Source organism: Rhea americana, unplaced genomic scaffold, assembly GCF_003343005.1.
Source record: "Rhea americana isolate MKP2758 unplaced genomic scaffold, rheAme1 scaffold_108, whole genome shotgun sequence".
Taxonomy (NCBI): Eukaryota; Metazoa; Chordata; class Aves; order Rheiformes; family Rheidae; genus Rhea; species Rhea americana.
In genome coordinates this window covers 2232561-2251543 of record NW_028185128.1, presented here as the reverse complement: position 1 = coordinate 2251543, position 18983 = coordinate 2232561, and the positions used below count along the sequence as shown (strand labels likewise).

General features: G+C 38.7%; 1 protein-coding gene across 1 annotated transcript in view; it reads right to left on the bottom strand.

Annotated features, from left to right (window-relative positions):
• Positions 1 to 2416: 2416 nt before the first annotated feature.
• Positions 2417 to 18983, bottom strand: part of UST (uronyl 2-sulfotransferase) — a 175305-nt gene continuing 158738 nt past the window's right edge. Inside the window, exon 8 of the mRNA XM_085310630.1 lies at positions 2417 to 6120. Within this exon, the coding sequence (XP_085166756.1) occupies positions 5837 to 6120 (284 nt within the window). The 3' untranslated portion in view covers positions 2417 to 5836. The remainder of the gene's footprint in view (positions 6121 to 18983) is intronic.

The window sequence follows — 18983 nt, the reverse complement described above, 5'->3', positions numbered from 1 at the left end:
GCAACTATGGTCATTTTTTTTCCCCATCCTTCACTAAGTTTACCACTGCRAAAAGCAGGTAGGAGACTCCTAAAGGAGCAATGGCTTTGCACCACGGGAAGCCATACTCCGGAATTTGGCCAAGGGCTATAGGCCTCTGTTTCCTTACTGCACCTGAACTGGGGATAGTCAGGAGTTCAAAACTGGGAAGATATTTTAATTGACTATCACACCCAGCCCTGAGGCTATGTGAAGTCTCCTGTATTGTCCTGGCCCAGTATATTTGAAAACTGCAGCTACACTTATCCTTTGAAGCACAATAACTAAATATGACTCAGCTCATTAGCAGCACTGCTGCACTGAAAAGGACTGACTTGGTAGTCCTAGCACTCAGCCTGGACAGAGGCTTACTGACGGATCGAATCTATCTCTCATATCAGTTCCTGGGCATCAGTTAAAGGTATAGGCCATGTACTTAAGTCAGGTGTTGTAGRCTAGCAGTTTGGAAGTGCATGGAAAAACTGGAAAGAATGCTGGCTTAATACAAATCATACCTGAAGCAGCATTTAATTTCAAATTATGATCTCATAGAGCGAGCAGTCTGTGCAACAACTCTGCTGGATGCTCTGTATCATCCTAATTTTTAGACCTTTATGCTTCACTCTAAGCAGCATTACCTTGATGYACTCTTGCTAATCTCTGCTTCTCACAGCACAGATTCACCCATGGTATAGCAAAAWTCTTTGCCATTTGTCTTTTTGTCCATTGGATACAAAGAAGGTAACAGAAGGATGGGGAAAGTTTGTATAAGCACACTTACACCACGTCTGGCTGACACCAGTGTTATTCCTTACCCTTTTATGACAGCCACAATCAGTTAAACACAAAAACAGACTTGCATTCTTTATATACTCAGAAAAGGAAATCCGCAAGTTTATATTCAAAATCCACATTCAAATATAGCATTGGCCAAATCTTACCATTTGACTAATGCTGAAGTATGTTTTTCAGGAAACAACATAGAGGCAGATGGAGGATACATTTGCGCTGAAAGCTGAAGGGAGTGTGRAAGGCCAAATAAATTTATTGGCAGAAAACTTCCCCTCTGCCCAATCTCCTGTTGCCCCACAACAGTCCKTCACCCCACCTCTGAGACTCTTAAAATGTGAGAGTGTCACACATGGGTGCTCTGACAGAACAGTTAGGGTTTGCCAGTGCTCTTGCTACACAGACCTATTTTCAGAAGATGATAATTGAGCTACCAAAATTCACTTCACCACATCACTGCTGCAGCTTGGTATGCAGTGCAATTTCTGGACAAACTGAAGAAAATATATGACAATTTTCCAATTGTAAGCGAGACATCAGCATCTAGTGGCTTACGCTAGGAGCTGAAATCTAACTTTTCACCTTCAAAATAAGATCTCTCCCACCCACTTCCAATACTTTGCAGGTCCCACCCCCCCCCCCAGCCCATGGCTGCTTCTCACTGAATTCTCTTCAAGGTCACTTCACACCATAYGTCTGTGTGCCTAAATAAACCCTGCGTTTACAAACGCTCTCTTGGGACACTACAGTATAGCAGCAGAAGTGGTCCCATTGGTTCCAGTACCACTAGACAGTCATTCTCAAGGCTTGGTAAGATCTTTCTTGTTTCTCACATGGAGTTTATTCATGGAGGTTCGACTGTAACAATGCTCAATTCTTTTCTTTGGTTTTGGCTCATGCAAACAGATTGATCAACAATGTTTTATATACTTGCTGGAGTTTTTGCATTAAAAGCTGATTCTTTAAAAAGAAATAAAACAAAAGAATGTGGTGGTATTGTATTACAGTATTGTAGCTCACAAAGATGTTGCTGCTGTTGGTTTAAGCTATGATCTATCATCACAGATGTTCCCTTTCTTCAAATGGAGGAAAAGATCAGAGCACTATTATCCTTAACTGGGAATTACAGACCTCTACTTTCTAATAGGATGGTTTCTAAAATAATTTGACCATGTTTTTTCTCATTTGATAAGAGGATCAAAATTGGCATCTGGTGTGTTTCTTCTTGTCAGTCAAAAAATGCACCCTTTCTTTAAATATTTTAATTACATCAAATATCGAGAGGAGGAACAATTCAATGGCTGTAATCCACAAATCTGCTCTCCAATGTTTAAAACCTGTAATTTTGTTCTGTGTTTTTACAGAATGCATACCATACTATACTACAAAAGTCAAACAACGCATCAGAAAAGGTCCAATGATAAAGAACTGTAAACAAACTGAAATGCTTCAAACCTACCATTAATTTCACATACCTTGAGCTCTGCTGAACTACTTCTCTACTTATAAGTGCATTTTAGAAACCCTGACTCAGTCTTGTATCATCAGAATAATTGATGTGGAAAAAAAAATAAACAGGAACAAAAAAATGCACCATTTGTCACTGACATTTGAAACTTAAAACTAAAATTTATTTTTTCCAGAATGCTGCATTATAACAATGGTTGATTTTCTCTTTAGTGTGAAAGCACTGATGTTTCTCTTACATTATAAAATAGCTTTGGACTATTGGAGCTTTTCAGCCTGGCTATCAAATAGCAAGTCTAGTAAAATGCAGTGTATGGGGATCAAGCTGTTTCTCTTCTACACAAAATTTCTTTCTACTTAGCAGCAATAAAGCACATGACCCAATGTATTTCTGGGTACTTATTGCATTTCTCAGGTGAATGAAGTAATTCAGCCTTCAATCTTATACCTCCAGACAGTTCAGGACATAGAACAACCTGGGAACAAYCTGTCCAAATCTCACTTCTAAAGTATGACTTTTGAACTATGTTGTATAAAATACTGTTCTGCTAGATGCAATTCCAAACAAAGTATTTCCCATAGTCAGTATACCCAGACAAGAAAACTAGTGCAAGCAAGTAGACTATGGCGCTATGAAAAAATGTACAAGTTTTATTTTTAACATCACTGGACTGAAAAATAGAGAGTCATATGGCTTGTTTATATTTCAGGAGATGGTAGAGAATAAGTTAAAGAATATTTCATCCCTAAACATACGTTGCTTTCATTTATACCTAAGCTAATGTACACATATGTTTTCTTCTTTTCATAAATGTCAAGCACCCACCTTTTTCTCCCACAAAGATTTACAAATACATGCATGGCACTTCCTACAAAGCTGTCGTGGGCTAAAGGCTTACAAACAATATTTTTTTTTTGAATAAGAAATATTCATCAGACCAAAATAAAATCATTTAAATCAACTTCTTCCTGAGCAACTTGGAATTTGGAATGTGCTGAAAAGTTTCAATAAATAAGTCAAAGATTAACCAGCTTAAAACGTACCTTTTAACAATTAAGTAAAATATAATATATTTAATGACAGACAAATGGACTGTAAGACCAGGAATCTTAGAAGCTGTGTGCCAAATAAATTCATGAAGTACCATTCAGGGAGGAGAGGCCGGGTTGATTGGTTTGAAAAATGTAACAACATTAAAACCTAGCGAGTAAATCATTAAACAGTTTTTGTACTTAGGTTATAAAGTAGTGATGGCTGAAGATACCTTTAAATAAACAGATAAAAATAGGCTTTACAGAAAGCAGCAGGGAACTTGCAGGAAGGGTGAATGTGTTAAATGACTGATTATTCTGTTATAACATTGGCAAAAAGGATTCTAACAGAATTTTCTGAAAGGTGAGAATATTAACTTTCTTTCCAAAATATAACAGTTCCACAGTGTGTAAACTAATCATTACTCTTTCAATGTAATTTCATAGAAACCACTTAAAATATACAATGCAGCAGATTCATATTTTAGCTAATATGTTAGTTGTTATCTGTGCAATTTCCAGCTTTCTTTAATGTGTTCCCTCATGGTAGTGCATTGTTACCATGAAACTGGGATGTTAATAATGAAAGCAGAATCTTCTCTATAATATTTTCTTTAAATTAGCATCTTGTCTTAGCATGATTACACTTCTTTATTTTAGTCCTCTGCATGTAAGTACAGTTAAGACTGACTGGTGATAAGGATGGTCCATAATGTCTATCAGCTACCAGCAGGCTCATGGAAAAGAAAACCCTTGAGAGGCTCATCTGAGCTTAGCCCAAGTTTATATGCCTCATCCATCACAAAATAACTTTTGCTTGTTATTTCAAACCAAAGGATTATCTTGCAGACAGCAAACACACTGCTGAGGCGGCCACATAATAAGAAGCAAAAACTGCCTAGTAGATGTTTGAGAAAAACTCGAGTTAGATACAGCTGTATTATCSCAGAAGTGTTATTGGGATTCATCCTGACAAGGTGCTGCCATGCTTCTTTCCTGTTCTCTAGGACAGGATTTATTGCTACTACCCCACTACTCGTTCAGCTCCTTCTGGGCAACAACAGTGCCCAAGAAGCCAAGGTTTCATCGAGACCCTGAGGTCTCTCCYGTTCTACTGTGGAGCAAATAGCCAAGGAGCTCTGCCTGTTCCTGCATGCACATCTGTCAATCCTGCATCACCTATCCAGGCATACCGCCGAAGAACCCTCTAGCCYACATGTCACAGGAAACCCTAAGGATACTTACCTTAAAGACAACGGCACGTCACATATTGGAGCTATTCCTACTTCACCTCCCAGCCTCTACCATTCCACTTTATAGTGTTTACTGATAATACTTGTAGTGATTAGTATGGGTAACCTTTCACAGTGACTCTCTTAACAGCGTGTCATTGAATTGACTTTGGTTTTACAGAGCATGGATCTTTTTCCCCCCTAGTTTTATCATTCTGAAATATTTAAACTAGAAAAGTTGTGTATCTCCATATTATTTATTTTCTTATAGTCATATTAAAAAGTTGACATCTGGTTCTTGGATTGGTGGGGCAGCTGCACTCTGCTTCAGACATGAAGATTTAAATTCTGAGATGACAGAAATATTGCTCATGGTAATAGGAGTTCCATACCATTTATATTTCTTAGGTGAATGACATTTCGTATCTCTTCAAATTTCTGATCCATAGTAACAGTAATGATCTACAAATAATTTTCCTGAAAAGACATATACTGCACCGCTTCCATTACAGCCTAATAGAAATGCATTGAACTGCAGAAACAAAACTCTACAAATCATGTAACCCAGCCTTACAGACTTTTCATCCATTCTTGCCAGTCATTGACCTGGTAACTTTTTCCACTCTATGAACAAGACGGGTTCACCAGAAACATCTAGTTCCTGTAACTTGCCGTATTTCCAATAATTAATATTAATTTGCCAAAACAGTACACTTGCTCCTCCTACACATAGTTATTCAGAAACCACAGTCTAATCTACTTTTGAGTCTGTTTTCCTTTGATGTGCAGACAGTAACAATGGTTCTGGCTGTACCACTGAAACACTAGCTTTGTCTGATCAGAAATAGGCACTTTTCCCAAGTGGCTCACTAACTTCTCATTTCTGGTTGTTAATGCTGCAGCATTATGCAATGAAGACTTGTTTCTAGAGAAAGTGAGAGATGAGAAGTCTGTAAACTTACTTTGCAATACTGCCTAATCTATTCTTTTATGTTCTGCAGATGCCCAGAGGACTGCTGTGCACTCCAAAAGTTATTTTGTGATGAGACTGTAGATAGTTCTGTCTTAAACTATGTTTCATCAAGGATTCTATGGAGCCAAGACAGTATAATAAAATTAAACCCGTCAAACCAGGTATCTTCCAATTTCCCCAACACTCGGGAATGTTCTCTTTTATTCTGTTTTAAATGCTGCTGCTCATTAACTCAGTTCCTTAAAGAATTACTTTTAATAATAATTAAAAAAATCTTAAGAAAGCTGAAGGGGTCACTAGGAGAGAAGGATGGCTCTTGCTTTCATCACCTTTTATAGATATCCTCTAGCCATTTTTCATCATCTTCTTCCTCATCGTCTATTGGTTCTTCTGTTTCCAGGGGAGAAGGAATGAAGAACTCGGGTCTGGGACGTGGTTTCCTGATATGAGACTTGAGTCCAAACTTGCGCTTTAGCAGGTGAAACTGTTCTTTGACATAGTAATAGAACTCGTATTCGTATCTCATGCGTTGGTAGAGGATCTGTATGGCTTCTGGAGATGGGACGGTCTTTTTCACTGTCACAGTCAAATTGCCAAGTTTCCTATGTTCTGTAAAAAAAAMCAAAAACATGGCAGGCATTGAATAAAGAGACCATACCTAAATATCTCTCTCTCATTCTCTTTTTTTTTTTTAAATTAAGGCATGACCCTACTATATTACTCATAAAAAAATAAGCTTCATTTGCCTCCTTAATAATTTATTTATTTTTCATGAGAGATGAAAAATTATAGATGTTTGAAGTTAGACTTGTATATTTAAATATGGCTAGTTCACAACATTCGGCATTGCACACAGTCAACTCGGGTTCTTAACTGGCAAGGGCTATCTAATGCAAATTAGGTCACTCCAACTATGAGCATAAACTATATATAGAGAAACATATAATTTTGCCTAGCTTGGCAAATTTTGACTGATGTATGGAAAGCATTCATCCAACACACAGCTGAGCTGAGCTAATCAATTACAATCAAATGCTGTCTCAGTGGTGCTTTCTCATTGTTCAAATCTAAACAAATAGAATAGATGTTCTGTGCCATGCTCATTCAACACTTTAAGCAATCATTTTTCTGTTTTTTTTTCCAATGGCAACAGGCTATTGGAACATCCCAAGAATTTTCTTCTCCAAGATAGAGAAGTAACTGAAAGTCAATTTTGAGAAGAGAACAGTAAGTTTTTTAAACATTATTGATCATAAATCACTTAACTTGGAAGTACTGACCTGTAAAATCACTGTTTTCTCCCAAACACCTATATCTTTCTTCAAGAGAAGTGGAGATGACTTTTAAATTGATGAAGAGGTAGCCCCTATAATTAATCAGGCTTTCTGAAACCTCATTGCTGCAATCCAGTAGGCCTCATATGCTAACTCTGACAGAAAGTGACCCACATGGAAATTATCACATCTTTAGAATACACTATGTCCAGATAAGGCAGGAGTAATGGGCTTGCATGGAAGGAAGGAGATGCCAATTAGACATCAGCTAAAAATGTTTTTAATGGCAAGGAGCATTAAGCAGTGCAGTAGAGTACAGGTGTTATGAAACCTCTACCTCTGGAGGCTTTAAAGACCAGATTACAAAAAAAATCTGCAAAAAATGGGATACATATACATATATATATATATATATATAGTTCCTGAGGGAACATCTTAAGGCTGTTTTCCACGATTCTAAAAATCAAGAGATTCATTTATATTTTTTCAATCCTTAGGTCACTTCCTCACTTCTGGCTATGATAGCAAGGTTTGCAAGAGAACTGCCTTTTTGTTCCAGGAAGTTACTTGGCTTCTGCTACTCATTCCTTCCTTGATATTTATATCCTCTGTGCTGCTCCAAATGCCAGTTAGAAATCCCATATTCTACATGGTTATATAGATTAACTATTGTAGTGAAGAAAAGCTGGATTTTGACACAGAAGCCTACTTCTTATTGTAATAACAGTTCTCACTGCAAGTTCGGAGGAATGCAAAAGGGTCTGGCCTCAAAGCATGGCAAAGAAAGAACTTACAAGAAGAAAGCAGTCAACAAAGAACATTTCAATATGGATTCTGCTATGCTGATCAGTTTTGAAAAGAAGGAAGAAAATACATTGGTAGCTGYCACCCTCTGGCAAAGCGTTCACGACTGACCAGCGGCACACCTGTAGGCATGACGCAGCCTACCATGGACAGCTCAACACCCCCGCAAAGCCACTTCTAGGGCACCGGTGTCCTATTACTAGCAACCACTGTCACTTCTAGAGAAAGTCCCCGAACTGAAATTGTATTTTGACATGAGCAGAGTTTTGCTCACAGGCTCAGTCTGAACCGGGGTCTTCAGAGCACTTGCAAGCAAAGCTAAACACATGCTCAGCAGCTCTGCAAGTTTTCACAGTTGCTTACACACAAGTTTAAAGGATTGATCAATGGCTCCTAGTAGGAGGAGTGAGTTGTTTTGGRGATGCCACAAGCTGTACATTCATTCAAAAGAAACAATCAAGAAAACTTTTTAAGGAAGGTAAGATTTTCAACCAAAGGCAAATTTCACTTATTTCAAGAAGTAACAAAAGGTAAGACCACCTAGCGAACATAACAGCAATGTTCTTTAAACAAAAACGTATATTTACACAAGATTTTAAGCCTTGAAAAATACAGTTGAAAGGTAGAGCACAGTTATGTGAACATGAGAAAATTCACATTTTAAATGATTTATGTTCATATAGTTTAGTGCATCTACATACATACAAATATACACAGCAGACATGGCTCTACTTCAAAGTAAAGCCATTGAATGAAAACAACTGAGAGCTGTTCATTTTAATAATGCAACACAAGACAGCAAGTGCTACTGGGCTGGACATTCTCGCATTATTTAACTTCATTGTGTGACACACATCTGCTGCACAAGAAAAGCAGCATCTAAACGAGGTATTTTCCCTCTCATTTCTGGTTACCTTTTACAGTAAAGTGCTTTGAAATGTGGAAAAGTGACAATATAAAGAGAGAASAGGTTAACTAGCTTACCAATCTCAGTGCCATTCAAAATCACAGAAAGTGACTTTAGGCTTTAAATCTTTGTTTATTATGCATTTGTATTCTTAATTTCTTCTGTAATGGAAAAATGGTTTCCACTAGTTGGCAACAATTAAAACATACTATTTGGTAATTAAGTGGAGCTTTTATGCCAAGCTTCATAACCAGCTTTACACTGGTTAAGAAATCTCTAATCACATATCTAAGTAAACAACTTTACAATATATAGAGTTCTTACAGTTTTCATACTTTTATTCCTTTAGAAATGATGATACCTGCTTTATACTTAATGATTGCCTACATTTTATCAATTTGTGTAGTTTTATTTAGATAGAAGTGGAACTTGATTCATATATACAAAAGTTTAAACTAAAAACTAGCACAGAAAGCACTATCTRTAGCTAGTTAATGGGGTGAAATGTTTTTGGCCAATGGATCCCTTCAAGAGAGAAGAGCTTACTCCCTTCTATATCATGTTTACATATAGACTGGATTAGGAAAACAAACAATCTTGTCTTTATAAGTTCTCATTTAGTTGTTCAAGTTCTTATTGATAGCTATTAGATGAATAAACTCAAGGAAGAATATCTGTCCTTAGGTAAGAAGGAAAGAACTGTCTCATGATGATTTAGCACTTCAAGAAATTCTTCTTTCTGGTGCTTAGCTGGTAGCTTCCACTAGCTTTGCAGTCTGGTTTTCTTTACAAACTCAGCAGCAAATATATGCTACTAAATATTTTATTTATTAAGCTTAAGCCTTTGTACTGGTTGCCAACTTCATTTTATTTTACATAGGTTATTTCTGTTACAGAAGAAAACTGCATTTATATAGCTGGAAAAAGCTCTTTATTTATATGGTCCCACCAGGATTCTAACTGGGAAAAGCCACTTCTTACAGCACCAGCTTCCTTTGGTGGCTGCTCCTTCCAGCAGAGAGAGGCACTTGTGTTCAGCTCAGGAGTGCTGCCAATGATGACAAGGTGAAAAGGCTAGACTGTTTTCTTGGCGGGGGTGATCGGAATGGGGCAGGACAAGTTAAAGAATAATTTACTGTTGGTATGCGAGGCAGGAAAAGGTCCACCAGCACCAACTCTGCCAAACCTGCCAGGTGCCACCTGCCACCCTCATGGGGCAGGCACTGCAGGAGAAGAGCAGGAAAGCAGGAAAATTTACTTGTGGTCTCRATTTGACCGGGGTTTGCAATTTCAGTAGTCCTGAAATAGAGGATTCCAAGATGCATGCAATTACGTTTTGCTTTATGCACACGTGCATACCTATGTGTATGTATTTATACATATGTACACATAGATACAGACACATAGATACACACTCCCATACTCTTGCTTTGAAAGGCCACAACTCTCTTTCCCTTGTCAGCACATCAGACAAAAGAAACTCGAGGAAGTGATATTTTTTGTTTTAATCAGTGGAGGCTCTTTTTTTCCTCCCTCCAGTGAGCTGTCCCACAAGGATGGTAACTTCTAGTCCATTATGGATACTTTGGAAAATTAAAGAGTGTTGCAGATTTTATGGCTTCTGTTGGTTTGCCTCTCAGTATAACTATTACCAACTGCAGAGTATACATAGCTATGGGACACTGTTTGTCACATGGTGCAAGTCAAGGCAGTGCCGGGCTTCAGTCTTGGATTTTGATAAAACAAGTGAACTTGACTTTTTTGCACTTGAATTTTATTTAGATTGGTTTCTAATCTTAAATTCTCTTAAAAGGTCTTTTAATACAAATATGAATGAAATCACAGAACAGCCCCTTGAAGTCACCTTAACCACCTCTCCTCAACATATAAGCAAAATGGAAAAATTATGTAGATCTGGCTTTAAGCCAACATAACAATCTGCATATGGTATATAAACCCAGCTGTCCCACCAAAGGACCTCATTTTATGACCTTTGAGACAGCTAACCATATGGAGGGCAACAAACTGCACCATTTACTTTTTGGGGTTATTTTTTTAAACTGTGTTTGCTTTGGCATTCTTTTAAATTATTAAAAAGAATTTACTGTACAGTAACCAAACCTCCCAGCATAGCCTGCTCATGCCTTGAATTTACATGGTGAAGACTAAACTGGTATGTAGACATGGAGGAAGAAAACTAAATTCTTTTGGGTTACCAGGTGATGAATAGTTACCATTACTTCCCCCCCCCCCTTTTTTTTGGAATTAAGAAATTTGCCTTACTTACCACAGTAAGGCAGCAGAAATCTAAACCATAGGGAACAGTGTTTTTTTATATTTTGTGGCTTGAAAAAACTTGGATTGCCATATTTAGACAAAATGATCCTAAAGGCATTCTCTACCTCAAAAGAGAATTTATGAGTTATGCTCTCGCCAGTGATCTAATGTTTCAGCTGATGCAAACAGATGCAAAGGCTGACTCCTGAGTAGTCCTCAATACTGAACAAAGTTGCAAGGAGTTGAGAGTCCTCAGMGATCAGGTAGGGAGATGTAGCTGAGGCTGAGCCAGCACGGGAATGCTGCAAGCAAGTGTAACTGTGGGCTAGCCAGGCTAACACTCACAGTGGAAAAATCCTACATCAAGGTCTGCTGCTCTAAGACTGTGTGAACATGATAGTTGTCAAAGATATAGTAAACTCATTTCCTGGAACTACACAGGGAGGCCCCACATTTCAATCATATGCAGCTGAGCTACAGCGCATACCTACTTCTCCACAGATTTAAATGGAAATATATGTATGTCACTGTGGTTAGATGTGACGTACGAATCACTAAGGGCCTCTGTTTGATATGCCACTCAAATCAGTGAAGTGTTAAAATAAGACTGATAGCTACACTAGATCCACTCTATTCCCCCTCCCCCAAATATTCAACTCCAGTACAGTAGAAAATTCTCAGGCATAGTGAGAGTCAGATTTTCTTGACATTTTTAGCAAGGYTTATGCAGGGTATCTGGGAAAGGACAGTTTTGGGAGAACGGATGACACACCATTGCGCTTGGCCCATGTACTGCCCTCCTGACGGTCCCGGCCCTGGTACTGCTCTGAAGAGCCCTGGGGCTGGGGCAGGCTCCTGCGCTCCGGCAGGAGGAGGAAGGCAGCGCCATACGGCCACACTGTGCAGTTGATCAACTTGTGTAGATRAATGTTTGCCAAAGTAAAAGAGAAACTGCAGAGGAGACCTAGTGGAGTCACCAATTGGGAAGTGTATTAAAAAAATAAAGTCGATGAAAAGGTAAGGGCAATTTGCCCCATAGTAGGCGGTAATTTGTATGCCTGAAATACTATAAAACCCACTTTTTAATCTTCTTATTGCTAGAATGTACTGTGTAAAAGAAGTTAACTCTTCTCAGTTATTCACATTWACAAAATAAGGCGCAAGATTTAACAAGATGGAGACAAAGATTAGACATTTCTGTGCACAATGAGAACTGTCACACTATGCTCACTAGCAATGCTTGCTTTGTTTTACTAAGGACATAAATGATTGTGTTTCATGACAGAGAACTACTAACTCCAGAGATCAGCAAGAAAACTCCAGCATATTGGCACACAATAATGTCCTGTCTCTTAACTGTAAGATACAATTCTCTTACATGACAGCTATCTAGAGGTAATGGCGATACCCAGAACTTCAGAGTCCTGAGTTTAATTTCAACACTGGTGGCATGCAATCCCAGGCAAATCTGACTTCTTATCAAATACACCAGATTATAATTAGTGCAGACACTCGAAAATAACAGCTGCCAGTGATGGATCCTGAACTAGATGAGTCCATTACAGCAATTCTGTTTCTTGTTACCATTACAATGAATAAAGAAACCAGAGGAAAGAATAATATCACTTTTAATCTACTGCAGGGAGCTCAGAGAATGATAATGTAGCAGAGAAAAATGGAGGGACTGCCAAAAAAAAAAAAGAGATTATCCAGGAACAGCTGAGAAATTCTGAAAGACACATAATAAACAGTTACTAATACTGAAGGATGTAAACACCAAGGAGGCATGATATAAAACCAGAACAACGAAGAAAAATGAAAAAAGAACAATGTTAGTGAGAAATAGGGGGCTGTCCTGCTGGAAGGCAGCTCTGTGGAGAAGGACCTGGGGGTCTTGGTAGACACCAAGTTGACTGAGCCACCGATGTGCCCTTGTGGCCAAGAAGGCTAATGGTATCCTCGGCTGCATTAGGTAGAACATTGCCAGCAGGTTGAGGGAGTTAATCCTGCCCCTCTGCTCTGCCCTGGTGAGACTGCATCTGGAGTACTGTGTCCAGTTCTGGGCTCCCCACTGCAAGAGAAACATGCATCTACTGAAGTGAGTCCAGTGAAAGGCTCCTAAGATGATTAAGGGACTGGAGAATCTCCCATATGAGGAAAGGCTGTGAGAGCAGGGCCTATTCACYCTGGAGAAGACTGAGGGGGGATATGATTAAGTGTGTAAGATATCTGAAGGGAGGGTGTAATTAGGGTAGTGTCAGACTCTTTCCAGTGGTTCCCAGTGATAAGGGGAGAAGCAACAGGCACAAACTGAAACATAGGCAATTCCATATGAACACGAGGAAAAAGCTTCTTTACTGTGAGGGTGACTGAGCACTGGATCAGGCTGCCCAGAAAGGTTGTGGAGTCTGCATCCTTGGAGATATTCAAAAGCCATCTGGACGTGATCCTGGGCAGCCTGCTCTAGGTGATCCTGCTTGAGCAAGGGAGTTGGACTAGATGATTTCCAGAGGTTTCCAACCTCAACGTTTCTGCGATTGTGTGAAATGTACTAAGTATCTTGGATTTATAAGGTTGAAACCAATAAAAGCATCATTTTCCTACAGGATACAAATCATGTATGTGGGGAATATACTGTGGAAGTAAACACCTTACTGGCCTGGCTGTGAACTGAACAATGTAACAGTGATATAATTCAATGGTGTGCTGAAGTACTACTTAAACTATTAAAAGTATTGTATCACTATTATGAAACACTTGCCTTACAAAATGTGGAATATTCAACAATACAAATATATACCTTTCCCCCAAACTTTGTAAACTTATCACTTTCTGAGGTATCTTCTCCAGCCAAGAAGTAGTTATTATGAAATCTCCAAATTTCCTCTGGGAAACTCTTCACAGTGTTAGTGTTTTTATCTCTACCAATTCCAAGCTGTACAATCTAATGATGTGGATTTCCAGCTGCACGGGACACCTCAGCCTACCCTACCAAACAACACACTGCCTCTGGCTCTGTCCGAGAAGACTGAAAATGTGCTTTATCTCACACATAATCAGATACCAAATCTCACAGAATCTTCTAAGAGACTCTCTATATTTGGCAATTTAATGCAGCATTCCCAGCTAAAGTAAGTTAGCATACAAGAAAGTAAAAAGCTGAAAATTAACTCACATTGGTAGAATGAAAAGGCAGATTCTTTTAAGAATGTGGTCAGGTACTTTTACTGCTGTTAAGCAACTTCTAAGTTGAACTAGACACAGTTGAAGGTGCCAAAACCAAAATCATCTGCAGAGGAAATACCAGGATTCTCTAGTTCAAATTGCTGAGAGAATTGCTATGCTTGCAGTTCATATGAAATTTCTAACCTACCTTTTATAGCTGCATAAGTACTATTGAATGAATCCAGTTAACTTGACAATTTGACAAAACCACAATTTAAAAATAGGTTCTTGCAGATCACTTGTGAATAGTGTTACATATTAGGTTAGGCAGATACTAACATTACTWCATTTTGCAGAGAGTAGGGGAAGCTGCAGTGACCCAGACAAGTTTCAGCTGGGCTGATGAGCAGAAAAAAAACACACTGCAGATATGTTATGCAGAAAATCTGCAAACATAGATACAGCCCGGGACTTGAGAACTTAGAGCAGGCATCTTGCCTTTGTCTTAAGGTAACAGTAGACTGGCGTCAAAGATTTTGTCCACAAAAAGGAAATAACAGAAGAAGCATGCTGTGCAAACTTAAGATGTCTAAGTGGGATGGAGTGAGATAGAGGTGTTTTTATTTCCATATATAGTATTGATGAGTGCAACACTGGCATATAGTATTCAGTTTTAGTAACCACATCCTAAATCAGGGTACAAAAAAGAGCCTCAAAATGAATTCCAGGGTTGGAAAGAACACTTTAGAGTGGGATGATAAATTCACTCCATTTGGCTTACCAAAAAAAAAAAAAAAAAAGATTGAGAGGTGACTTGATTACAGCATCTACATACTTTCATGGTGAGAAAACTCTGGGTACTGAAAAGCTGGAAGCTGAAGCCAGAATAATGTGAATTGGAAATAAGGCATAATATTTTTTAAGTGGTGAAGGTGATTAATCACTGGAACAAAATAAGAAAAGGAGTTGGTAGCTTTGCTGCCCCTTGATATTTTTATATCAAAAGTGGATGTCTTAACCAACTCAAGTTATTGACCACTGCAAGTCAGTGTAGTAGTTACAGTAACTTACTACTGCAAAGTTACTTCTTACTGTGCAGAAAATAAGTGAAATTGTGTGGCCTATTGCACAGAARCCAAACTGAATGATCTAATTGTCTACTTAATGATCTAATGATCCATCTTTCATAGCTGCAAATTCCTGAAGTCTTAAAGGTCTCAGCTTCCACATCCGAAGCATCACTTTTGAAAGCCTTTTTGTAAATGTCTTTGAGATACCTAAATTATGTCATTTTTGGAAAAATGTTTGAACACCCAGWTTGCTACCATTTCTAGTGGTTGACTCTCCAAAGCCTAGTGGTCACCATTTTGTAATATGAGGTCTTGCAGGAATGCAAACTTAAAAGTTAACTAGGTAAGTTAAAAAAGCTTGAGTATATRATCCTAAAATTCTTAATTCAAAGTGCTGGCTCCTGTTGTCTTCCTAGAGCCTTCATATGACTGCTTATATGATATTTTATAAGTATCGAAATAAGAAAGGAAGAAAACAAAAAGATTAAAAAAACAAAGTAATGGTCAATAATAAAATCCATGCACCGTACAGATAAAACCACTACTGGTATGGTACAATGGGACTGAAAGGTATATCTTATTATAAAAATACTACTATTAAAATGGAGAAGAAAATAAAATATCAATTCTTTTCTCCCAAGTGAGAAATCTGTTTGGTTCTAAAGAGATTTCCTACTAACTATGTCTGTATACAGACAACTCAAAGGTCTGAAATTGCTTTGCTTCTTATTACTGTAAGTTAAAGAAGGTCAAGAAAAAAAAATCTCTTTTCCCGTTATGTTCTTTTGTGTATAATGAACTACTAAAGACAGCCAGAGGCTGAGGCACTAGTAAAGAAGGAAGAATGCAACAAGAGCAGAAACAACACACTGTTCCTTTCAAGTTCACCCCCTTCTGGCCCACAGCCCGACTCTCCTGGCCAGCTGCCAGGGTACTGGGACAAAGGCTTCCTCCTCCGGCCAAAACTGAGGAAAACGGTCCGTTGTTTAACACAGGCAGACTTGTTTCAGCAAGAGAAAAACTAAAAAGAAGAGGAATTATATTGACTGAAAGTGCTGAGAGAGAAGTGCCATCTCCTAGTGCAGCTAATACAGTTCTCACCCCATGCTTTTCCTTACGAGGGACTGCCTTGATTCTTCTACCTCCTCCAGGTTAGAAGGCAATGCAGAGTTTCTCAATAGGGCTAAAGCCATAAGGCTGCCAGAGTCTTCATGTCATTGGCGTTTTTATGAACCAGAAGCAAGAATGCATCTTTCTTTCCTTTGAGAATCTCCAGGTGACCCACTGCTCCCATCTACACCTGCCACAACAAGCCCATCAGAAAGTGGAGCATCCTCRCTCTTTTCCACAGAAACAGCAGCAGCAATGTCTACACAACTGGAGTTTAACAGGTAAATAAGCCAAATGTTTAGCTATCTCAGGGCTTCACAGTGACCAAGGCTCCTGCTGGATTTCACAAATCATTAAACCAAACTCCAGCTGAATTTGTACCTGGGCTTTTTGCAGTCTCTGTCACAGAGCCTCTGGGATTCTCAGGGTTCACTGCAACTCTAGAGGTCATCTCTCTCCCCCAGCACCTCACCGGGAAGTGCTGCTGTGGAGGTTACATATGGAAGCAGTGGCTACCTACATGGCAACCTCAACAGCTCCCTAGGAGCACGGGCACAGCCAAGGGCAGAGAACTTGAAAACAAAATCTGCAGGGTTTAAGCGACTTGTTTGATTCTAAGCATTTTAGTGACATGAACTACCTCAGATGTTATATTACAGGATGTACTGTCTTGGTGAGCTGTTGCAGGAAACTTTTCCAAGGAATTATTTATATGTCTGAGAGTTTTCAGAAGCTGGCCCTGATTTAAGGTGAAGTGTGCTTTTAGTCTACTCAGGTTAATACAAATTAATATAGGACATTTTTAGATGCCGTTCAAACACCAAAATTTATGCACACGTGTACTTGTTCTGTTTTCCATACAGTATATTTTTCTCCTGAAAGGGAAAAATGACGGTTCTGATATATATTTGTAAGACTACAATCTTTGCAGAAGAAGGCCTCCCTAGGAACCCCAGTGCATTTGCACCAACCAGTAGCAAAGGCAGCCTCCCCTGTAGTACTTACCATCTGTCTTCACAGACTTATGTGATATCTTCCAGCAAACCTTGACTGTACTTGCTTTTGTATCAGCACAAGAGCAATCCATTAGGCAAATAGTTTGCTCAATAATCTTTTTATAATTCAAGTCACATTTAACATTACTGTGCTGATAGGAGGAAAGATACATGGGCAAGTATTTCTGCCATCTATCATGTTGTTTACAGGAAGTATATTTTCAGTCACCATAACTCTATTGCAGGTTAAGGAAATTAGCTGAGTGTTATGAAAACACCCATGAATCAGGATGGTAGATTTACATGGTATGAAAAGCCGACACATCCTCACTTGATCCTGCATATTATCTCAAGTCTGCAGTGTCTCAATCCATGATTTCTCTTCACTGTTAGAGAGACTGGCTAGCATCAAACTTTCAAAAATGACTGCACTTTTTTGATTTAATGACATCACTAGCCTTGACATAATGACTACCATGCTTCCAGACCATACTGCAYGAAACTAAGAAATAAAATGACCTACTGTCTTTCTTTTTCCATGTAAGTACGAAAGGCCACRTGTAAATGTTAATGTTGCTGGATGAGTATAATGGGAAACCAGGAAGGATGGGACAGCAGTGAAGAACTCTTTACAAAAATCATTTTTGGGGAGGGAACAGGGAGCAGCAAACCAGGCCTTTGTTGAATAACGTTTAGCCTGCATTTCAATTAGCAAAAGTGGCAAAATAAAGCTCCCCAATATTATTCATGAGACACACAATGTTACGAGCTGCATCAACATAAACAGACAAATCTATTGACACGAGAATATCAATAGTCTTTAGGGAACAGTCATTGTGGGCCAWGTCCTGCTATGGACTAAAACACATAGAGAAAAAGTTAGATATAGCATGCAGAAAAAAGCAGCAAAATAGCACTGTCAACTTCTTGCAGAAACTTTTTAAAAACCCTACARATATAAAGGTAGCATTGGGCTTGAAAGGCCATGAGGGCAGAGTGTATGTAAAAAATATTCACGCCATACAGCAGTTCTGTAAGGAATGTGCAAAGCTTGAAAACAGGGCCAGAAGAGGTCCATAAGCTGAGCCCACAGCAGACAGGCAGAGCACTGAGGGGGGCCAGYGTAATGAAAGCAATAACTGAAGACACTGCAGGTCCTTCCACATTACTATCAGCCTAAAAATCCTGGTCTTTTGCCCGATTTCTCACTCTAACATGACCATAGGGCTCTACAGCTATCAGTTATTTATGTTGGCATTAAGGACCTTCCATGCTGCATTAAGACAGCTGTTTCACATGGCTGTGCAAAGCCTTTTTGAGGAGATGAATCTTATTCTCAGTCCCTTACTCCCAGTCATTCTCCTCTGTGGTACCAAGGCAATAATTTCAGCGGATGAACTCTCTGCCAACATATTACCACTTTAGCAGTCATTTCACAACTTGAATTTGTGCTAAGCTGGTCACTGTGACACAAATTATAAGGTTTACCCTTCACTTTTGGCTCTGTAGATACAGACTCACTATACTTGAAACAAAGCAGAAAGCATAGATTAAAATGTTTCAAGCAAGACGTAGCTAAGATGGGGGAACACTAGCCAAGAGTTTGTCAAATAAAGGTATTAAAGGTATTAAAAGGTACCGATGTTTTAATGCTTAGTTGCCCATATGCATCTTCCATTATTATTTACCTCATATTTATATTTCTAGAACGAAAATGCCTGCTTATAAGATGCTTATAAATTATAGGGAAAATATGACAAAAAAATCTGAGAGTGGTACATTAAGGGTTTTTCATGGTAACACAAATAATAAAAAATATCAAGGGCGCCTTGTAATGGCCTGTCTGAAATCCCAAAATTCACCTCCAAGA